This window comes from Fragaria vesca, linkage group LG2 (genome assembly GCF_000184155.1).
Source record: "Fragaria vesca subsp. vesca linkage group LG2, FraVesHawaii_1.0, whole genome shotgun sequence".
Lineage (NCBI taxonomy): Eukaryota > Viridiplantae > Streptophyta > Magnoliopsida > Rosales > Rosaceae > Fragaria > Fragaria vesca.
The window spans coordinates 5,153,861-5,177,279 of record NC_020492.1 but is presented as its reverse complement, the minus strand read 5'-3'; the positions used below and the strand labels follow the sequence as shown (position 1 = coordinate 5,177,279).

The window sequence follows — 23,419 nt, the reverse complement described above, 5'->3', positions numbered from 1 at the left end:
TTTTCTGTATCAGCTTTAGTTTGATCTTGCAGATCATATTGTCATGTACTGCATCTTTATCATGACATGTTTTATCGAATAATTAACTAGCTATGTTTAATATCTACTGTACTTCTACAGTTCTACTAGCTTGTGAATTTTTAAAACTTATATTGGTGATTTGGAGTTGGGATATAACAATAATCATTTGATTATCAATTGAATGATGATAACCAAAAATTTCTAGCAAAAATTAGACAAAATAATATATAAAAAGAGGTACAAAACAGTAAATATATATTAATTATATTAAATAAATGGAATATTTCATGAATTAATGGCATTTTAGGCAGTTTAGAATGTGTATTAAGTATAATACTGAAATAAAAAACTTGATAGGTGGTGTATTAAGCAAGGAGTGTGTATTAAGATATTAGGGGTGTGTATTTAAAATTTCTCATGTGTTAATCAAAAAAGAAAAAAGGGCGTGTGGATTTCATAACCCTAAATATATCTTATTCAAACTTGGTAACCTATCACTACACGAAATCATAATTTCTTTTTTAACTAGTGTTAGACTAAGGCACACACACAAAGTGAATACTTTAAAATCAACTCAGATAAAAATCCGGAGGACGATTTAACTCGGATTCAAACCCGATAAAGATTTTGATTCTGTTCGAAACCCTAGAAGAAACTCTCTCTTAAATCTGACTAAAATAATAATGCAATATATGCGAGATAAGGAAATCTGTTTAAACATTCCACAAATGATGAATTTATTAAGTCAATACTCAACGAAAGCAATACCACTTTTGTGGTGGTCAACATGGTTGATATAGTAGTTCCTCCAAGTCGGGAATGAGGTCTTGAGGGGCCGTCAAATGTCAGCATTGCTTGTGTGAGTAAACTATATATGTCGCCGAGAAGTCCCTTGGAACGTATGGCTTTAGATGGATGGGCAGGCCGATAATGGCAAGGATGTCCAATAGAGTGATGTTGGCAAAGAGACTAGACTCTATTGGAAGTCCACTTCACCGACTTCCATCTCTGGCCGTGGATCGGACTTCCATATCGAACTCCTATTGCAGAACAACCGGATGGTATCCTCCTGAGGTGGATTGTTGGCAAAGAGATTCGTGAATCTCTTTATCCACGCGATGATCGCCGTGGGGGTGAGATTCGGATCTCGGATGTCGAGTTTGGGAGCCATTTGGATTCGAGGAGAATAGAGTTTTTTGGTAATTGTGAGCAAAGGGAAAGAAGAGAAATGTGGTTGAAGATGAGTTGGGACCCTCGCTCCTTTCCCTTTTAAAAAGAATTAAGAAAGGTGTCTTTTTGTTTCAACAATCATGATGACGGAACGAAGCGATGACTCGAAACGTCAGCCTTTTTTGAATTTTGAAATTGATGAAACGTACGCAATAAGGCCTCTTCGCTTGGTTGATATGAAATGGGCCTAAGCTCGGGGCCGAGGGGGCAATATTTGAGCCCAATTAGAAATTGCGTCCGAGACTAATTATTATTAAGTCTTGGGCAACATTTGGGCCAATACATGTGGCCTTAATATAAGCCTTTTTGGGCTTTTGCCTTGTGAGCAATGGATAAGCGAGAAAGCAGAGTCGTGTATGGACTGTTGCATCTCGCGAAATCAAATCCGAGTAGGAGATCATGTTTGTCTCCTCATCAAAGACTAGAAAGTCTTTTGATATGCGAATGGTCAATACCTGTGAGTCTGTGACCTATACGAAATCTACTTGCACCGTCATAACTGCGTCATCTGAATGTGTGGTTATCAAGTAAAACGAGACATTGTACAACTCAAGTAGCATAAACCATATAGGATGCGAAGACTGCATCCTTATCTAATAGTTATGCGAGCTTACCACAATATAAGGAGGGTTCGAGGAATAGTCTACACACACAATCTCTCATACAAACACAGCTTATAAACTCTCGATCTAGTCGAACAGCCCGATGCTAAAACATCTCGCCTTAGCACCCTTTACTTTCCAAGCTCTCCTGAGCTTTGCCTTTTGCTTTTCCAGGCTCCCTGGAGTCTTTGTCTTTTACATTTTCAAGCTTTTCGGAGCTTTGCGTTCTTGTTAACTTTCATTTGGTTGCTCCTGCTCGATAACAAACACTAGTATCGATATTGGTGGCGCAAAGAGCCACTGTAAATCCTCGTCTTCGAGGTGACACCAAAACTTTACATTCGTTTAATAGGTGAAGCGCACTACAACAACAAACGACTACAACTTTCCGCGTTTGCGTGGTAGCACGCCAGTAATTGTTCCTAGACTCGGCACATCGTACTAACTTCCCCGGCTGGAAAGCGTGGCCAAAACAGCTACCATGCAATAGTGAGCAAACTAGGTTCTAGTAACCTCCCACACTAACACGCGCCTCATGAGTCGTTACTCCATAATACTATAGTATACATGGTTGCTCACTTTCGTCCTTTTTTGTCCCTCAAAAAGAGATCCATAGGTGAGCAGTCTGCTATAGTATAACTTTACCAAGTAGACGTTTTTCGATTTTTTTTTTTAACCACGTAGGTAAACCGTCCACCGCTCACAAGGATGTTCCTTGAATCCCTAATGTTGCAAGTTTTTGTTCGATGTTGCATTTATCAAATTGACGAGTGTGCTTATAATTACGACTCACCAACATCATAAAACAGCCCACAAAGTGCTCTTCCACGCCTTTATAAACCCTTTCTTCGCGCCTCACTCGCAACCCTTCACTCTCTCCCTCTCCCCACATTTTGGCGCGAAAATCAGAAAAGCAGCGCCAAAAAAAGAAGCTCCGGAGATCCGCCGCAACCCATGGCTGACGATCACGAGCAGGAAGACACCGCCGTCGTGGAGGAAGAGTACGCCGTCTGGAAGAAGAACACTCCTTTCCTCTACGACCTCATCATCTCTCACCCTCTCGAATGGCCCTCTCTCACCGTCCACTGGGTCCCCTCCGCCCCTCAGCCTTACTCCGATCCGTCTCTCGCCGTCCACAAGCTCATCCTCGGGACCCACACCTCCGATGACTACCCTAACTACCTCATGGTCGCCGACGCCCTCCTCCCCGCTTCTCAGCCCAACGTCGACGCCGTCTCCGACGAGCCCACTCTCCCTAAGGTACTTACCTGATGATCTATGCTTTCGTTAATTATTCGAAGAATTACCTGATGATTCTCTAGGTTATGTTCTTGAAATTACGAAGATTTATTTTGTGCCTACCAAGTGTTTGTTGAAATGCCCAAGAGAAAAAGTGTTTGAATTTATGTGTTTTGCGGTTGTAGGTTGAGATTTCGCAGAAGATTCGTGTCGATGGGGAGGTGAATAGGGCGAGATGCATGCTGCAGAAGCCGAATATGGTTGGGGCGAAGACTAGTGGTAGCGAGGTGTATGTGTTTGATTGTACCAAGCAGGGGCTGAAGTCTCAGGATGGTGAGTGTGATCCGGATTTGAGGTTGAGGGGTCATGATAAAGAAGGGTATGGCTTGTCGTGGAGCCCGTTTAAGGAGGGTTACCTTTTGAGTGGTTCGAATGATTGTAAGATTTGCTTGTGGGATGTGTCTGCTTTGGCTCAAGATAGGGTGCTTCATCCAATGCATGTTTATGAGGTAATTTTAAGGACTTATATTATAGGTCTTGATATGTTGTGTACATGTTTTGGTTATGAGGGATATGATGGTTTGACTATGCCAATTAATGCATGTTTTCAGAGTCATGAAAGTGTGGTTAATGATGTATCATGGCATTCGAGGGATGAGAATCTGTTTGGGTCTGTTGGGGATGATTGCCAATTGATGATATGGGACTTTAGAACAAATCGAGCCCAACAAACTGTCAAAGTTCATGAGAAAGAGGTGAAGCAACTTTTAACAAGATCATTTATATAATTTTCCTTTGTAGGATTTCACACTTGCTAGTTACACCTTTTTTAATTCATGTGCTTGAGAATATACAAAATGCATATCAGTTCACGTTGATTTTACCATTTATACTAGTTTATTTGTTGGGATGACATTGCTCCAGTAGTATTATTGATGGTTCCTTTCAGGAATGCTTAGGTTCATAAGTAGCTAGAGTTAGTTCAGGAATGGTTTAGAGGTTCTCACTGATCATATTACTATTACTTGCAATGTCTTGGGATGTCCAAACTGAACATTTGGACAAATTGGAGACTGGTTTTGGTACTTATTCAAGTATGCTTCAATGGTGTTCCCTATAACTCTCCCCCTTCATTATTCATTATCATGTCTCTCATATAGAAGGATCTTGTTACTGACCATGCTTCTTCTCTCTTCTTTGTTTGGTGGTCTTAGGTAAACTATCTATCTTTCCATCCGTGTAATGAGTGGGTCTTGACTACAGCATCTTCAGACACTACTGTGGGTCTGTTTGATATGCGGAAGCTCAATGTACCATTGCATGCTCTGAGTGGCCACACGTATGCTCTTTATGCCCCTGCTCCCCTTGAAATTTGTTCATATTATCATTCTCTGCTTATTATTTGAATGCCTTCTGTGTCTTTCTTGATCTAGATTTACGCAATCAATATCGCTTTTGAACACTATTTGAATATCATTTACCTCTCTCCTCGTGGTGGTTTAAGAGTTCAAGTCTCTTAATTTAATATCAAAATTTAAAGCATCCCCACATTTATGCTAGTATACATATCTTCATGACAAAATGTGTAAGGTTACAATCCATTTTGTGATCAAAGTACCTAAATATACATTTCGGATGATGAGGTATTCCACTTTCCAGGTCTGATATTTATAATGCAAATTAGGCCTTACTCAAATTTACTTTTCATTATCCCATTTCATGGTTGTTTAACATGTCAGTAAAATTTACAGCCATTTACCTGAGAAACTTATCTGTACACACACACTGTCCCACCCTTTAAATAGTTATAGACAAGTTTAAATTCCATTGTCTTAATCGAGCAGTTGAGAATTATCTTATCAGCCTTTTGTTAGATAATTTATTTGGGAAGTAAACATTCCTGAAAGGTACTCAAAGCCTTTGTAGACAGACTATAAGTTTCAAGAACTTTAGTAAATTAATTACACATGGCTGGCCTACAGATACTATGTTGACTTCTATTTATGCCCCCCTCTATCCTGTAAAGATTTACTTTTTGGTGCTGCACTTCAAACCATTTTTTCAACAATAACTATCCGCAGAACATGGGGAATAATGCCAAATCCCTCATTCTTATCATTTGTTCCTTGCAGAGAGGAGGTATTCCAGGTTGAATGGGACCCTAATCATGATGCTGTGTTGGCATCATATGCCGGTGACAGAAGGTTGATAGTTTGGGACCTTAACAGGTATGTACTTATCCAATATCAGAACTACTGCGAGAAACACTGATCTGTTTCACTTATACATATTTGATCTGTGTTTCATTTGCTCAACTTACCTCACCTAACTCATATGTGCAATGTGTTTAGGATTGGGGATGAGCAGCTGGAGGGAGATAGTGATGATGGGCCACCAGAACTTCTGTTTCAACATGGCGGTCATAAAGCAAAGATATCAGATTTCTCATGGAACAAAGAAGTTCCATGGACCATTTCAAGTGTAGCTGAAGATAATACTCTCCAGGTTTGGCAAATGGCCGATGGCATTTACGGCGATGATGATGTGCAAGAAGGGGAAGCTTCTGATGTCTGATGAAGTGATGATGATACGTCTCAAATTCTCAGCCTATGTGTTTTGTTGTTGCTGTCTTCACTCCTTTTGAGTTGTAAGCTCTCGGTAGAGCTGTTTTAAAACTTCTAGAGATGATCATGCCAAGAAAAACCATGTAGGTTTATAAGTAGGAAGTCCATTAATGTCTAAACGGATGTTCAAGTAGAAAGATTGTCAATCTTAATATTTCAAAAGGTTCAACCTTTTCTTTTCTTTTTTCAATTTTTTTATACATGCGTTTACCTTGCGTTTAAAATCATATCCTTAGGCTCGTTTTTGAAAGTCAGGAGACTAAAGCTCATAATGAGCTTTTGTTGCATAGTTGCAGGCCGGATGTGAAGCGGACGTCCGCACTCGGCTTAAAGTGCGGACGTCCATCCGTTCTCCACCCTCCGGCGCCGGCGACGGCACGCCTCCACCCCAGAAGACTCCACCAGCGTCCCCGACCACTTTCCTTTTCTGGCGAGTCCATTCTTTTCCAGTTTTCCGGTGAGATCACCTAAAACTTCAAACAAAGTCGATCTCGTCGGAAAACTGGAAACGAACGGACTCGCCGGTGAGGGAAAGTGGTCGGGGAGGTTGCTGGAGTCTTCTGGGGTGGAGGCGCGCGGTCGCCCGCGCCGGACGGTGGAGAACAGAGGGACGTCCGCACTTTAAACCGAGTGCGGACCTTCGCTTCTCATCCTCTATGTGCATAGTTGCATACATATAGGCTATCGGAATCAGTAAAACATCAGGTTGCAATTTAGCCATTTTGGAGTACTGATAAGTGATAACCCTGAACACATTTTGTTTCATTATGGGCGAAACTAGTTTCATAACAAGACAGGATTTTGGAGGAAATGACAGAATGTTGCCCACCTCTTTGCACAGTAAGGAGCTGGAAAACAGATTCAAATGTTCCATCGTCTTAGTCCCAACCACTCGCCAATGCTGATAGGAAGGGTGAAAATGATTGATTCATACACAACCTCTGAAGAACAGGATCAAAATCATCAAACTCAAATCGTTGCCCCTCTCCCAAGTCCCAACCTTTCCTAGGTACATAGGATCACAAGAGATTTTCTCATTCATAGTAGTCAGCTTCCTCCAAAGCGCCATTATCCGTTGTATTGATGAGACAATATGTTCAAACCCTATGTTCAGTCATCCGACAGGTTTTATACTGTTCAGGATCCTCAACAAAGCTAACCATTCCACCCTTGTTAAATGTTGCAGATGTCTCACCATCTTGGATCATTTGTAACACCTGTATTTCAGCTTCCTTAGCACTGTTTAATTGTACACTGTTGGCTATATCTTGGAGGGAGAGAGGCAGCCAGTCAGGTATGTTTGAGTCAGTCTCTAATGTTGCGCTTAGACATGGAAGATATAGCCTGACGGACGCAGGATTTCTCTTTACGGGGACAATTTTCATTGCAGTATTACACTAAAAACTCTATATATAGGGGCAAATTAGTTAAAACTCCTTGTAGAGATGTATCCAAGTCCCTCAGTTTAGCCATAAGATATAAAAAAAATCATAATCAAGTGGGGGCTTTTGCCCCCAGTAGTTATAGTGTGCGTCCGCCGGTCCAAGATTGTTGTCATTATCAAACTTCTAGCGTAATAGCATTAGAGGCTGATCAACATCAAAGATGTCTTCATCCAAAATAGACATTCCAGCGTAATAGCATTTTGACAACAAACATAGAACAAGAAACTCTGGATGTAAAGGAAGCCATATATTCCGAGGAGCTCTGGATTTTCCGAATTACCCTTGGCTCATGGTTTTGAGAGTCCATCTTTCACAGTGCTTAGGACTTCACTCTTCCTTTTGTGTCACCGGAATATGGCGGAGCTATCGGACAAGAATGCAACCTTTTTTTGCTTCCTCCGTTTTGTTGCTATTGATGAAAAGTTTGATATTTTCAGTTTTGTGCACTCTGTAATCGTATGGCTCCCTTTGGGAATCAGCATGCGAAGAGTAATCGGATATTTGAGTCTGCTGGTTGGCACCAAATGAGGGGACCAAAATGTTTGTCCTTTGCTTTCAGGAAAGGGCAATATCCCAAGCAAAAGCGGAAACTCACAAGGAACACAACCATAGACAATATTCACGAGGCCTAGATAATCATGAAGAACTTGTCTAGGAGGACCTACGTTGATCTGATCTCAGTGGAGAGAGAATCCCTGTGAATCATTTTCCAAAAATACATCTCACAATTGCTAACAACTAAGTTGAATCCAGCAACTCATTCCAGGATGGAAACTGAGAGATGGCATCGTGATTCTGTAAAAGCAGTCTCATATGGAGGTGGATAGGAATTCACCCTTTAATCTATTACATCACTTGTTTACGAGATGTGTAGCGTCTGAAAACTGGTGCCTGTGCAAGCTAGAGCAGAAAATTCATGTCTATTATCAGAGAAGAATGCTCAAAGAATCAGATCAAAAAGAAGAAAGATAGGCTAGAGATTCCCAGATGATATTACTAGTGATCTAGTTTATTTTGGCCAGAAAAGGGAGTATAATAAACAAGAAACTAAGAAAGCTATACTAGTTTCTGATATATTAGTGGCAGGAGACAAAAGACGTATTGATATTTCTATGGAAGCTTTTTCATAAATCAACTTTTGGAGTAGTTTCATGATGACTCCATAACCATAGGCACCCCTCATTTATGAAAATCACTATACACAATTTTCTAATGCATCTAAAAGCAATGAACCTACATATATACTTCTTCCTCGCATAGTCATTTTTCACTCCCGGTTTTGGAAAGAGGCTCTCATTGACATTTGCGATGGCCAGATGCATCAGTAATGGGCAACTATACTGTGAAATTTATCCACCAGTCAGTGACCATTTTGTGGGTGAATGAAGCTACAAACTAAGAAAGCTTTCACACAGTGAGTTTTGTGACTCACCTGTTCACTGCACTAGCACTGAAACATGATAGAAATCACATGCCAGCCTCTCTATGTTCTGTAATTAAGAAATCAAGAATTCATGTAGCTCAGAAAGAGAAGGAAAAGCTGGAGTCAACTAAAAAAAGAAAAGGAGAACTACTTAATGAAGGAAAACAAATTTGATTGATATAAGTATACATCCATGACAACTCGGAAGAAGAGAATAAAAGGAATATGAGCTTCACAGAAAACGGTTAAGTTGCGTTCTGCCATAAGTTCTACTTATATAATTCTCCAACCCAAAGACAAACTAAAGTACCAGTGATTCCAGCAAATTTTAGCTTGATAAAAGTAAATCATACCCTTTCAAAGAACCCAACAATGGTTCAATGAGAAAAACTTAACCATATAACAAAGAACAACCTGAGGGGAAGATGATGTTGCAGTTTGATAAACTACTTATTGCAAGACCGTATGTACTCTTGATGACTCCACTTTCCCATTCCTTCAATTCGCTGCAGCAGCGCGTGCCCCTCCTAACCAAAGAGACAGCAGAATAATCAGTGTCACATTTTTGAAAGTACAAAGCCTGCACAATTCCTAAAGCAGTATTTAGGTCCATTCCTTTAATCTTGAAAGAAAGACATTTAGTAATGGAAACATGTTTGGCTCATCACTAGATTAAAGTTCGAACGGGTTAAACAATTCATTTTCTCAATTACTGAATAAACACACTGCTAGCCCATACAATAGCAAGATTGTCTGGCATCATCATATAGGAAATCCTTTACCAACTTGCTGCAGGGCAGAACGTTCCAGTTTCTGACCTGCATCAAAACTCTCTTAACCTTTACTAATCTATGCTCACAGGAGTGCAATCTTAATATATTTTAAGGTTTATATAGTTTAAAAAGTCTCCACTTACTGCATTATTTCATAATCCACTAGTCTCCAAAGAGGCTCCTCTGATCACACTGGTGCAATCGCATCCTCAACCTCTCTAAACAGTTCAATCTTCAAAGAGAAAATCTTGCTATACAGTTAGAATAGCTGATTTTGCAGTTAATAGACTCCAGACACTCTATAAAGTACTTGGCCATAACCAACTAGAATAGTTTTAGCCATATTTATTAAAAAGGTGTAACTAAACTTTGCCATGTTCTGATAAGATTCACAGGGTTAAAAAGACTTGTGTGTTGGTATGCTAGTTAAATTATACATGTTCAGTATTTGTATTCCACTAACCCAAGTCTCAAATCTAGAGAGGCATAGAAAATTAAACAAGCCTCAAAATGAACAATGAACTTGCACTGCAAACTGATTGCATCAGGGTTCAATGAAAGTAATCCTTTAAACCTAGAAGTAGGGCTCCCAAGAAACATACAATCAATGCATGACAAAATACTGAAGCTAACAAGCAAACTATAAAACAATAGAACAAGCAACACAAAACCTGACAAAGGATTCAATTTAGCCAACTAACTAACTGCAAAGTAGTCATAAGTGTAGATTTAAACAGCTTACAAGGTTATGGCATTTAATTTTTACCTTTCCTCTTCTTTGTGCCAGAATGACTGCCATTGGATTCTAACATCACATTTCCAAGGTCACATCCAGAAAGCCCCATTGATCCTCCATCCTGATTTGTGAAACACTGAAGATTCTCAAATTCACAACCACTAAACCCTTGGCCATTCATTGCCACCCCATCTCCACGTTTTCCATCGTTCCCTCGTTGAAGGCAATAGAGCTGATCATCACACTGCATGTTACATGGATTCATCACATAAGCACTGCTATAGTTCGGATTCTGCATACCCGGATTCACTGGCTTCTGATACGGAAAAGATCCAATTTCTCCCTCAATCCTCCCCCTAATATCCACAAGCAAACACTTGAGCCTCGCAATCTCGGCCTCCAATGCAGCCTGACCTTGCAACCTCTTCATCAGCTGCTGATTCACAGCTCTCAACCTAATAACCTCATCCTCCAATGAAGCTGCTCGAGCCTTCTTCTTCTCCCTGTACTTTCGAACAGCTTCCCGATTCCCCAAAGGCCGCTTCTTCGAGTTCTTCTCCCCAGACTCAGCAGTATCATCAGTTCCAGCCTTGTCCTCACTCGCACCCGATGACAAAATCTTAGTGTGGACATGAATGCAAGTGTGCCTATGAGCCGAGTCAGGCCCCGAGGGAGGGTTGCAAATGTGGTTGTGAGTGCAAGCAGTGTCAGTCTCCTTGAAGAAGTCACCGAATATGTTCTCCATTGAGCAACTACTAGGAAGCTCACCGGTCATGTTGGGAATCGAAAAGTCAAGCTCCTGGTTCGAAAAATCAAGCTCTCCATCGTCCATGGCGAGAGACACACGAACCCTAATTCTCAAATTGAGTAAAAAAAAAAGCACTGAAATTTCAAATTTTGGCCCCAACCCAGATGAAATCGCAACCCCTAAACTCGAAATTGACCAGAACCAACTACACCCAGATCAAAAATCCTAGTCTTAAGATCATACCCTACTTGAAAACAGTGAATTTAGCCAATTGAATCACCACCCAGATGAGAATTCAGTAGCACAAAGTCATGAAATCCCCAAAGTCAAAGACTTTGAACAGAAATTACATGTGGGTGATGGAAAATCGAAAAGGCAATTGAAGCATGGACCTGATACTAGTGTGGAAACCCCGAAGGAGCACAGAGGCTGTGTATAAATGGCAGAAACCCTAGGAAGGGTAGCAAAAAAAATGAACGTACCAGAGAAAGAGAGAGATTGAGATTGTGGCTAGTGGTGTGGTTCAGATTATTCCCTGAACCAGTCTCCTCCTTTTGCCAAAAGTCATATGAGAATGTCCTCGCTCTCAATATATAGGTATTTGAGGACTGTGACTGTAAATTTAAAAACTTTGGGGGATTTAATTACGAGAAATTCAAAGGTTGCAGGTGAATGTGAAATTTTGAAGATTATTTAATTTTGAGGGAATCATAGGTCAGGCCGTTCACTTTTCTATATCAAGCGTTGCATGTTAGCCTCTGTGGCATAAAGAGACAACTTTGGCTTCTAGTGTTGTCACTAATGTGTGGTGCAGACTAATGGAAGTAAATCAGCTATGCCAAAAAATCCTGTGTCAAACATATGTCTACCCCTCGTATCGTGACATGTGTTCACCAATTTAACAGATATTAACACTGTTAACTTAATTATTTTCAGTTTTTTTTTTAACCATATCACTCCAACTCTTTACTTTTCCTTTGTCGATTCTTCTTCTCTCCATCTTTCTCTACACTTTTGCAACAACCCCAACCTAGATCTCTTTGTTCCCTTGAGAGAGAAACAAGAAGAAACCCAACCCATCTTCTTTTTTAGTTCGTTAGAAATCTGCGATTGTTGTTCCTGGACTTAGCAATCAATCATCTTAGACAAGGGATAGAAGAGATTTTGGTCGAGGCCACGAAGGTGTTGGTCGGAGAGGGTAGGAGAAGAGGTGGAGGAGATAGGGTTGTGGGATTGGGCCTAGAGATCAGCGGCAGCTGTTGAGGTGGATGAACTGATGAAGAAACAACCATGTTTGATGCTAAATCTGGGTTTGAAACTTTGCAGAGAGAAGCAAGAAGAAATTTTTTTTTCTTAAATTTTATTACCTTTTTTTGCGAGAGTTGATAGAGTTAGAGGGGTGTTAGGAGAGTGATGATGTGTCGAATTTTGATTTGTGGCACATGGTTGGCACTGGGTTTTTGGGCACAGCAGATTTGCTTCCCAGACTAATAAATAGTACACACTTCGTGATTGCGACTCTACGATTGTCAAGTTACCTAGCTTGTGACTTTACTGAAGGTATAAGGTTGTTGGCAATTTTTATGTGGAACAAAATACAATCAATGAAGCCTAAAGCAATTGAGAGATTACTCTTTCAAAACTAAAGAACAAGCTGAAGATGTAGAAGAACCAATATGATCTCATGGAACTCAAGTAAAATCATTGTGTGCATTTCATGGTTTTTAACTGAGGATAGCAATATTGTTTGCCAGCCTAAAAATCTAGGTTTTCAGCTTTTCGGTCTTTTGTTTCTTTTGTCTTAGGTGTATGTTTCTTTACCCTTGTTGCATAAATATTATGTCTGGGTGAGATCCTCATTTGAATTTCAAATTGACAACTAAGATAAAGGTCTTGCCTTGGTGCTCAAATTAATCTAGGGTTTGATGCTTTTATCTTAACCCGTGACCCATGTTTTGGCTCTTAGGCTCCAGCTGTGGTTTGCTGTGTTTGTGATATACAAACCAATATTTGTAGTTGTCTTTGTTTGATATCAGAGAAAAGTGATTTGCTAAACCAATGTGGTATTATGCTTTTAGAAAAAAGTTTACAAAACCTTTTGTCTCTTGCCTTTAAATCAAACATTGTTTATGATAGTTTTGTTTGTCTTTTTGCTTGGTCATGGACAGCTGCATATGTCCTCTCACTTTATGAGTTTGGCCAAAGATAAAAGTCCAAAACCCTGTCCTTGCTTTGGCCCTCGTGCATGCCCTCTTATGGCCTCTTTGGCTTGCGTCTCTCTCTCTTGTTAGAGCACTCTATCAGCCTATATATATTGAGCAATGTTGCCTTTGCTCAATGGTTGTCAAAATGTAGTTTCTACATTTGCTTTGTTAGGTCTCTCCCTTTGTTGGGTTTTTGGTTTTCCTTTGCATTGTTCATTAGTCTTTAAGTCTTCATTTTGTGATTATAAACCTTAGAGCTGAACAAAACATTTTCTCATAAACTCATTGCATTCTGCATACCATGAGATCAATTGGTAGTGCAGCAACCCCGGAAGTGTTCATGAAAGAAGCAATTGTGGATAGCTGAGTTCTGATGTATCCCGCTAAAGTAGCTGGGTTTATGAAAGAATCAGTTTAGGATAGCTGAGTTTCTGAGATTGAAACTTCTAAAAAGTGTTAAAAAGAATCAGTTAAGTGATAGCTGAGTTCTGAGTTGAAACTTCTTATACCTTCATGTATAGCCACTTAGAGACAAGAGAGGTAGATCTAGACTAGTTTAGGACTAGGTAGGATATCAAGTCGTTGCTATTTCCTATACTGTAATCTTGTAAAGAGTGAGGTACTCAGAAACAAGAGAGAAAATATAGATCTAGACTAGTGAGTAGTTTAGGCAAGAGAGCAAGTAGTGAGTACTTCTTATACCTTCATGTATAGCCACTTAGAGACAAGAGAGGTAGATCTAGACTAGATTGGGACTAGGTAGGATATCAAGTCGTTGCTATTTCCTATACTGTAATCTTGTAAGGAGTGAGATACTCAGACACAAGAGAGAAAATATAGATCTAGACTAGTGAGTAGTTTAGGCAAGAGAGCAAGTCGTTGATGTATCCTTAGACTATAATCTTGTAAGAAGTGAGTTTTACATAGTGGAAAGGTTTGTCCCTCAAGAGTTAGGGACACACAGTTTTTCTTGCTGTTTACAGGGTTTCTACGAGTAAAAAACATTTTGGTGTTCATTGTTATTTTACTGCAACTTTTATTTATTGTCATTGTGTATTTGTAAATCAGGATAACTGTCACATCCCGACCCGTAAATTTTTACCTTATTTATTAGCTTGGTTATAATAAGAATTTTACCGTCTCCGTCATTGAGGTTATAGTTTTAATTGGTCCCTAGACGGGTTTCGGGGACGGTTATGTGCGGAGGATTATTCATAGGAAGAAAATATGATGACGGTAAAAATGGTAAATTTTAGCTAGTAAAAGGTAACTTTTATTCGGGTATTATTTTTTTTTGGGGTGTTTTATTTTGGAGTGGGTTTTTATATGGTGTTGGACTGGGTGGGTGTGAGGCCCAAACACCCATTTCTTTTCCCTCTCTCTTCTTCTCTCCCTCCTGGCTTCATCCCCGAGCTTTCCCGCAGCCGAAACTTCTGGCCGCTCATCCGCCGTCGTCCGGCCACCAACCGTCGCCGCAACGGTCCCGTTCGGTCGACCTCCAACCCAGCAACCTCCCTGGACCGGTGAGAGGAGCCCTAGTTCCACCGTGAGAGAGCGGTGCCGCCCGAAAGGTTTGACTGCCCAGAACTTCCGGTCGTCGGAACTTCCTCCTCCGGCCACCAATCCGGGCAACCCTTATATGGTTTTGAAGCTCTCCTCCCGTGCATCAATCCTTCCAAAAGGCTCACTCCCTCTTCAGCTAGGTAAGGAGAAATTTAAAGTTGAAATCATAGGGCTCTTTAGGTGTTTGTGTTCGATTGCCCTAGCTAGGCTTGGATTTTGTGTTTGTGCTAGTTAGGAAAGTTGTAGAGGGAGTTGAGAGGAAGATGCTGTTAAAATTTGGTGGGCATTGGAGGTTGCCGGAATCGGCCTCCGGCCGCCGCTACCCGCGGAGCCGCCTCTGGCGCGGTCGCTGGTTGGGAGTTTTGTATAGTTTTAAGTGTGAAATATTAAGGGGAGTTTAATGATGTGAACTTTGGAATTTTTGGATGAGTTTTGGATAGGTTTGTGAATTTCCGAAGTTTGGTAATTTTGGCGGATTAATAAGGTAGAATCCGGCCGTAGGATTTAAGTCATTTTCTGGGGGAAGTTGTAATTATGGCTGCCGATTATGGTATTAAAGTTGGATCGTTTCGTTTTAGGAAAAGCGAAATTGGGCAAGGATAAGCGTGGTTGCGGTTCATATTTAATTTTGCCTATTTTGTTTAAATATTGGATTTTAGTTGGGAATTTAATTATATATTTGTGCCAGGGTTCGAGGAAACCTCATTGGAGTGGCGATTTGGATTTCGTCGGGCTTATGCCTAGAGTTGTGAGTGGACGTTCGTTTTAAATTATAAGCATGCGGTGATTTCATTTTAAATGAATGATTTTATTGAATATCAATTTGTGGAATTGTTTATTTTCGCGAAGTTATCTTTGGAAGTAAATGCTCTTATTTTATTTTGTTAACTTCGCTATTTGGAAAGTTATCGGAAATGAGATTTTCGGTGTAGCCATATATTTATTGCTTCTTTTGCAATTGACAATTTTTATTATTTTTGAAGAGTTACTGAAAATTAGATTTTCGGTGAGTATGTATATATATATATCCATATTTGGACGATTATGAGAATAATATGTATATGAAGGAATGCTAGCTAGCTATACGTGCTTTTCCACCATACTGAGGTAAAAATTCTATTATGGTGTGACGTGAGCGTTAGACGCAATCGTCGTAGCCCTATATAAATATAATAATTTATATAGGGGATATGCGCGTATATATTTATACACCGTCTTTTCCACCATAATGAGGTAAAATGCCATTATGGTGCGACGTGAGCGTTAGACGCAAGCGTCGTAGCCTTGTGTGAATTTTCTTAAAACAACAAAGACAAATAGAAAATTCAGACAAGGGATATGATGAGTGTAATACATACATATTTTATTTTAGCCTGAGAGACTGTATTTTATTGAGCTTTGGAGAGTGGCCGGAGCTAGTCATGAAATTGCCAGTTTTTGTGTTGAGCGTTTTTGAGCTGTCGTATGCAGCATATTTTCTATGGAAATGTAATTGGGAAAGCATAAATATTTTCGTTAAATTTATGATTTTGTCCACTCACTCTAACGTGTTTCAAATGTTTTCCCCTGGGCCCTTCGTTTTAAAAATACCCAACTTGCAGGTTAGCTTAGTTGAGGTCGAGCGTACCTGGAGATGAGGCATAGTCATCATATAGCTTCCGCTTGTTAATTTATTTTGTTTCCTTTATTCCTGTTAGAGTTGCTCTGAACCTATAAATGGTTGGATAGGAGATTTGTTTAGATTAGTAAATTTTGGGTGGTGTTGTGATTTGGGGAGCACGAAGGCTCCAGGAGTAGAGGATTATAAATGGATTCTTTTGAAGTGTATGCAGGTATTATTAGGAAGGGTTGTCCATTTTCAAGGGAGGTTATGCCGAATTTTTCGGTAAACTTTCCTTAGAGGTGGTCACCGCAGGATTTACTTCGAGTTTCAAGGTGAAATTCGGGGTGGGTTCTGACAGTTGGTATCAGAGCACTAGGTTATTCAGTTCCTTTCTCTTTTTAGTACTACCTCATATTCTTGGTCATACTTTGTGTCTATAGAGTGATGGTCTGACCGCGGCGGATCTATCAGCATTATATGCTTTAGACACCATGTGTTGATTAGGTTTGTGATGTAGTTGTTTCTATCTTTTTATGGACAGTATTGTGCCATAAATGTCCATATCATCAAGACTATGCCTCTGTATGCCGACCTCTTAAGTAATCATCATGCTTTGAATAAGGAAATAGGTGTTTGGTTGACGTCTTTTCCAAGGGTTATTGAGTTGATATCTTAAAGTGTTAGAGTTCAATTGCGAGTTGGGAACTCCAGTTGGGAACTCATAAGCTGGATAGCATTCCTTTCATGTGATCAATGATTGTTTGGGTTATGATCAAGATGCTAAGGTGAGCATCTTGTGCAAATCTGTTGGGTGAAATGTTGATGATTAATGTCGTGGAGTCGTCCATTTTTAGTGGGCAAGATTGGAGTCAAAAATTGTTTGATGGGAGATTTTGGTATTGAGTTACGTGACTTCTGAAAGAGTCGAGTTGGAAGGAAAGTTTGAAGTAGTGGTGTATTCTATTGCTGTAAAAGTTAGTTGAAATGATGAGGTGAGGTATCCAGTGGTAATTCAAAGGGGTACCTATATGAGTTGTTGGGAACCCTAGTCTTGGGTTAAATAAGGTTTTAGGAAATTTGTGCTAGTGATTGGGTGGTAAGGCATTGCTGCATAAAGAGCTAAATGTCGATTTAGTTGAGTCTTGATTGAAGGCCATTTTGCCGACAATTTTATCCGCAACATAAATCAATTGGGAGCATGTTGGGATAATTTTGGTTGTGGTGGTATATATTCTGGTTTCTGCAGTGCTAATTACAGATATGTTTCTATCCTTAGAGCATTTTATTAAGATGGCAGCGGTAATATATTTTGAAAATGATGGATGATAATAGTCGATGAAAAGAAAGATTTCTGATGATTTTGGTCTCTATTGTGGGTTAGTTGAAGTTTGTTAAAGCTCTAAATAGAATGAATTGGATTGTTGGTTTTACAAAAGTCATTCGTCAGTGCGTTGTGACAACTTCTTGTTGTGCCACAATCGGGGAATTTTTAAAATTTTATTGATGGCACTAAATGTTTTGAGTTTCAAGCGAGTTTGGAATCGGGGAGTGAGATGTCAGTTATATTATTTTAATCGTGGGGCCATTATGGTTTCTTTCGGAATTCCAGATGTTGAAGTTTGGTTTCCAAATTTGTTGAGTGTTTGGGAAGATGATAATGTAATGGAATTGAAAAGTAATGGTGGAGTGAGAGCGGGATGGTTGTGGTCACTCCAGTTTTATGACAACACCTGGTGAATTTATTACGTGTTGTCATAGGTATTCTTTAGCAGTTGTGTGGAGTTGGTGGAAGTAGTAGCAGTGGAATAAAACCCACTGGATCATGGAGCAAGAGTGCGTGGGTGTCCAAAGTAATTTTTTTTTTTTAAGCAGTGTCATTTCGGGTGGTTGATTTAAGTCTCGACTTCACGATCGGAGTTGTTTGCTAACATCTTTTCGTTAGCATTTGGTGGCTAGCTACGACACCTCAATGGGAGTATATGTTCACTCACCTTATTTATAATTTGGTGAGATGCAGCAAAGTTTTGGTTGTGGTGTGTGTGAGAATATTTAAATTATTCCTACTGTAGTTTTTGGGTAGTATCGTCAGAGCTTGAAATTATGGAATGCGAATTCAACGCTTCGATTTGAAGGGTAGAGATTTTGGTTATTTTGTCGAAGTTTCGAGGTAAATGATAAATTGGTAGTTGTGTCGTAGTCATGGATTCGGAATAAATCCAGTGGTGATCCCAAGTGAGCTGGAGTTCATTTAAGCGGTGAGTCTCGATGCCGTAAATCCTATGTGGTAGTTTGAGAGTTGCATGGTGATGTTGATTATGATGGTTTGCTTCGTTATAGGTATATTTCATGATGTAGCATTATGGAAAAGGGTTTTCCCCTGTTGACTCAAGAAGCTTTTCGAGTCAAGGTTTATTAAGAGTTGCGTGTTGTGGTTAGTAGAGATATTGGTAAGTCGATCGATATCTTTTCTCGAGATCGTATTATGGTGGGACCACTTATTGATCCAAGTTTGATTTTGGGAGGTCTTTGCTTTTTGGTTGTGTTCCTCCGTTTGTGTCAGAGTGATTAGTTGAAATCACTATTTAAATGTTGGTTTCTAGTGCGTTTTCGAAGCGGGTTCTAGTGGACGTCGCTGATTTGTGGAGCTTTTGAGCTCGAAGTTAGAGGACGTGCCTTTCGTGTGTTTTCAGTTATTTCTTCTGGAATTTGAGCTGAGTTTAGCCATGAATTTTTGCTTTTCTTGATTATATGGTTTTCGTTGGTTGGTGAGCCACAAAGTGTAGTAGTGGAGATAGCAGAATCATAAGAGAGTTGAAATTCTCATAAGCTGCTAGTTTGTGGTGTTCAAAAAGGTAATGTAATAGTTTTGGTGGAGAGACCCAAGTGGCGTGGTTTTGATCTTTTCATAATGTTATTTCGAGAATCGAGGTTATCATATGTTGGTGGAGAGCAAGGTTGTCTTGTGGACTTGCGAGAGCTTTGACTCCGCGAAAGACTCTACGAAATGTCTCGGCATTAGAAGTGATTATTGCAGTTCTGCAGTGTGTGCATCCTTAAAAAATCTGTTCAATTAACGGGTCTTAATTTTGACCCCTATGAGCATGTGGGAACGTGTGAACTTTAGTTTCCTAGCAAGTGGGCTTCATTGTCGAGCTGTGAGCAGCGTAATGACGAGGTTGTTGCGTGACGTTAGGAGATTTTAGCCTGATGGTGATAGCAATTTATGCGCTTTATTTGAGTTAGCTATTTCCATTGCTCAGGAAAGAGTGTGCATACCTACGGGTACTCGTACCCTAGAGCAGGTATCACTGAACCCACTTACGTGTAAACGTTAGTGGTAGTTCAACGAAGGATTTAGAGTCTTTGATAAGATCTAAAATAATACAAGATTCAAATAAAAAGGTTAAAGGAGTCCGAGATACACTCAAAGCAAGTCATAGTAGCCAGAAGAGTTATAAAGATGTCCGCAGGAAGGACCATGAGTTTCAAGTGAGTATTTGGGGTGTTTTTCGAAATTGTCTCCTTGGAAAGGGGTGATACGTTTTGGTGATGTGAAAAGCTTGGTCCGAGATTTATTGGTCCTTATGGGTTTTAAGATCAAGTTGGCTCTCTTGCGTATCGATTAGTTTTGCCTCCAGAGTTATCCAAGATACATAATGTGTTTCATGTATCCATGCTTCGCAAGTTTATTTCCGATTTCTCTCATGTGTTGCAAGAGCAGCCGATTAATTGGAAAAAGTTTTGACCTATGATAAGGAGCCGGTTCAGATTCTTGACCCAAAGGAGCAAGTGCTTAGAAGCAAATCATTTTCCTCTTGTTAAAGTTCTATGGAGAAGTCGTCAAGTAGAGGAAACTACTTGGGAATCAGAGAAGCAAATGAGGCAGCAGTATCCTTATCTCTTCGAATGTCAGGTATGTAAATTTCGAGGACGAAATTTTTATAAGGAGGGGAGAATTGTCACATCCCGACCCGTAAATTTTTACCTTATTTACTAGCTTGGTTATAATAAGAATTTTACCGTCTCCGTCATTGAGGTTATAGTTTTAATTGGTCCCTAGACGGGTTTCGGGGACGGTTATGTGCGGAGGATTATTCGTAGGAAGAAAATATGACGACGGTAAAAATGGTAAATTTTAGCTAGTAAAAGGTAATTTTTATTCGGGTATTATTTTTTTTCGGGGTGTTTTATTTTGGAGTGGGTTGTTATATGGTGTTGGACCGGGTGGGTGTGAGGCCCAAACACCCATTTCTTTTCCCTCTCTCTTCATCTCTCCCTCCCGGCCTCATCCTCGAGCTTTCCCGCAGCTGAAACTTCCGGCTGCTCATCCGCCGTCGTCCGGCCACCAACCGCCGCCGCACCGGCCCCGTTCGGTCGACCTCCAACCCAGCAACCTCCCTGGACCGGTGAGAGGAGCCCTAGCTCCACCGTGAGAGAGCGGTGCCGCCCGAAAGGTTTGACTGCCCAGAACTTCCGGTCGTCGGAACTTCCTCCTCCGGCCACTAATCCGGGCAAGCCTTATATGGTTTTGAAGCTCTCCTCCCGTGCATCAATCCTTCCAAAAGGCTCACTCCCTCTTCAGCTAGGTAAGGAGAAATTTAAAGTTGAAATCCTAGGGCTCTTTAGGTGTTTGTGTTCGATTGCCCTAGCTAGGCTTGGATTTTGTGTTTATGCTAGTTAGGAAAGTTGTAGAGGGAGTTGAGAGGAAGATGCTGTTAAAATTTGGTGGGCATTGGAGGTCGCCGGAATCGGCCTCCGGCCGCCGCTGCCCGCGGAGCCGCCTCCGGCGCGGCCGCTGGTTGGGAATTTTGTATAGTTTTAAGTGTGGAATATTAAGGGGAGTTTAATGATGTGAACTTTGGAATTTTTGGATGAGTTTTGGATAGGTTTGTGAATTTCCGAAGTTTGGTAATTTTGGCGATAAATAAGGTAGAATCCGGCCGTAGGATTTAAGTCATTTTCTGGGGGAAGTTGTAATTATGGCTGCCGATTATGGTATTAAAGTTGGATCGTTTCGTTTTAGGAAATGCGAAGTTGGGCAAGGATAAGCGTGGTTGCGGCTCATATTTAATTTTGCCTATTTTGTTTAAATATTGGATTTTAGTTGAGAATTTAATTATATATTTGTGCCAGGGTTCGAGGAAACCTCATTGGAGTGGCGATTTGGATTTCGTCGGGCTTATGCCTAGAGTTGTGAGTGGACGTTCGTTTTAAATTATAAGCATGCGGTGATTTCATTTTAAATGAATGATTTTATTGAATATCAATTTGTGGAATTGTTTATTTTCGCGAAGTTATTTTTGGAAGTAAATGCTCTTATTTTATTTTGTTAATTTCGCTATTTGGAAAGTTATCGGAAATGAGATTTTTGGTGTAGCCATATATTTATTACTTCTTTTGCAATTGACAATTTTTATTATTTTTGAAGAGTTATTGAAAATGAGATTTTCGGTGAGTATGTATATATATATATATATATCCATAGTTGGATGATTATGAGAATAATATGTATATGAAGGAATGCTAGCTAGCTATATGTGCTTTTCCACCATACTGAGGTAAAAATTCCATTATGGTGCGACGTGAGCGTTAGACGCAATCGTCGTAGCCCTATATAAATATAATAATTTATATAGGGGATATGCGCGTATATATTTATACACTGTCTTTTCCACCATAATGAGGTAAAATGCCATTATGGTGCGACGTGAGCGTTAGACGCAAACGTCGTAGCCTTGTGTGAATTTTCTATTTGTCTTTGTTGTTTCAAGAAAATTCATACAAGGGATATGACGAGTGTAATACATACATATTTTATTTTAGCCTGAGAGACTGTATTTTATTGTGCTTTGGAGACTGGCCGGAGCTAGTCATGAAATTGCCAGTTTTTGTGTTGAGCGTTTTTGAGCTGTCGTATGCAGCATATTTTCTATGGAAATGTAATTGGGAAAGCATAAATATTTTCATTAAATTTATGATTTTGTCCACTCACTCTAACGTGTTTCAAATGTTTTCCCCTGAGCCCTTCGTTTTAAAAATACCCAGCTTGCAGGTTAGCTTAGTTGAGGTCGGGCGTACCTGGAGATGAGGCATAGTCATCATATAGCTTCCGCTTGTTAATTTATTTTGTTTCCTTTATTCTTGTTAGAGTTGCTCTGAACCTATAAATGGTTGGATAGGAGATTTGTTTAGATTAGTAAATTTTGGGTGGTGTTGTGATTTGGGGAGCACGAAGGCTCCAGGAGTAGAGGATTATAAATGGATTCTTTTGAAGTGTATGCAGGTATTATTAGGAAGGGTTGTCCATTTTCAAGGGGGGTTATGCTGAATTTTTCGGTAAACTTTCCTTGGAGGTGGTCCCCGTAGGATTTACTTCGGGTTTCAGGGTGAAATTCGGGGTGGGTCATGACAATAACTATAACCCTTGTTATCTCTAAGAACAAATTTATATGGAAAAAAAGTTGTTAAGGGCCTATTCACCTCCCCCCTCTAAAACCTTCATCTACAAAAGGTTGGGTGGTTGAAATCCTTACTTCACCATTGACATTTCTAAGTTGTAACATATATATAACTCTGGATAAACTTGAATAGTATTTTTCTATATCATAAGTCATATGATAGATCAAAAGCGTTAAAATCAATAATTCAAACATCTGAACCTATAAAGTTTGAAACTTTTAAAGCCATACCAAGTTTATACTTCAAGTTGTACTATACATGTGTAGTACAATATAATCTGAAGCCAGATATGCTTCCTTGTTCTTAAGTTCATTCATTTCCCTCAGCTCGTACCATGAAGACTACATGTTGTGTCGCATGTATCATGTATCTCAAGTGCAGTTTCGGTTTCTCATCCCTGCTTCCTTATCCATCTTTGCCTTCGGGATCAACGTGATGTGGGGGTTGAGTCCCAAAAGGCTTCGAGCATGAAACTGGAGATGAAAGTGATCGATCAGCTAGTCGCTATGGTCAAGTTGTACAAGAGCGGGATAAGTTGCTAATAATATTTTGCGAAGCACTCAAGCACATATAACTTTTAAGTCGCACTGCTGCATAGAATGGTTGTCGATCGACCGACTCATTTATTATTTTTCATACTAACACTGATGTTGTGATTTGTGAATAATGTACGTTACTTCGAAACAGTTTCCAATTGCAATTGATGGTTCAGTTTATTAACATGTTGTGAAAACACACTCCCCCATTAG

The 23,419-nt window shown here is 39.9% G+C and overlaps 2 protein-coding genes across 3 annotated transcripts; one reads left to right on the top strand and one right to left on the bottom strand.

Annotated features, from left to right (window-relative positions):
* Positions 1 to 2,667: 2,667 nt before the first annotated feature.
* On the top strand, positions 2,668 to 5,895 carry LOC101315005 (WD-40 repeat-containing protein MSI3-like). Its single transcript, XM_004289826.1, has 6 exons — positions 2,668 to 3,113; positions 3,278 to 3,601; positions 3,704 to 3,847; positions 4,307 to 4,431; positions 5,225 to 5,320; positions 5,444 to 5,895. The coding sequence occupies exons 1-6, from the start codon at positions 2,808 to 2,810 to the stop codon at positions 5,664 to 5,666; spliced, it is 1,218 nt and encodes a 405-aa protein (XP_004289874.1). The 5' UTR covers positions 2,668 to 2,807; the 3' UTR covers positions 5,667 to 5,895.
* A 2,556-nt stretch (positions 5,896 to 8,451) lies between these two features.
* Positions 8,452 to 11,383, bottom strand: LOC101314521. 2 transcript variants are annotated; one of them, XM_004289825.1, is made up of 4 exons: positions 10,124 to 11,383; positions 8,999 to 9,111; positions 8,594 to 8,651; positions 8,452 to 8,501 (listed from the first exon to the last, which is right to left on the bottom strand). In XM_004289825.1, exons 1-2 carry the CDS (start codon positions 10,923 to 10,925, stop codon positions 9,083 to 9,085), a joined length of 831 nt encoding a protein of 276 aa, XP_004289873.1. In that variant the 5' UTR covers positions 10,926 to 11,383; the 3' UTR covers positions 8,452 to 8,501; positions 8,594 to 8,651; positions 8,999 to 9,082. The 2 variants fall into 2 exon arrangements, with proteins under 2 accessions (XP_004289873.1, XP_004289872.1); XM_004289824.1 differs by lacking the exons at positions 8,452 to 8,501; positions 8,594 to 8,651 and having other exon boundaries at positions 8,671 to 9,111.
* Between the last annotated feature and the right edge of the window lie 12,036 nt (positions 11,384 to 23,419).

Coding starts and splice junctions, on each gene's coding strand:
- LOC101314521 (XM_004289825.1), bottom strand. CDS start 10,925: ATGGACGATGGAGAGCTTGATTTTTCGAACCAGGAGCTTGACTTTTCG. Junction 9,112..10,123: donor TGGCACAAAGAAGAGGAAAG/GTAAAAATTAAA, acceptor CTCTTTGGTTAG/GAGGGGCACGCGCTGCTGCA.
- LOC101315005 (XM_004289826.1), top strand. CDS start 2,808: ATGGCTGACGATCACGAGCAGGAAGACACCGCCGTCGTGGAGGAAGAG. Junction 3,602..3,703: donor ATCCAATGCATGTTTATGAG/GTAATTTTAAGG, acceptor GCATGTTTTCAG/AGTCATGAAAGTGTGGTTAA. Junction 4,432..5,224: donor CATGCTCTGAGTGGCCACAC/GTATGCTCTTTA, acceptor TGTTCCTTGCAG/AGAGGAGGTATTCCAGGTTG.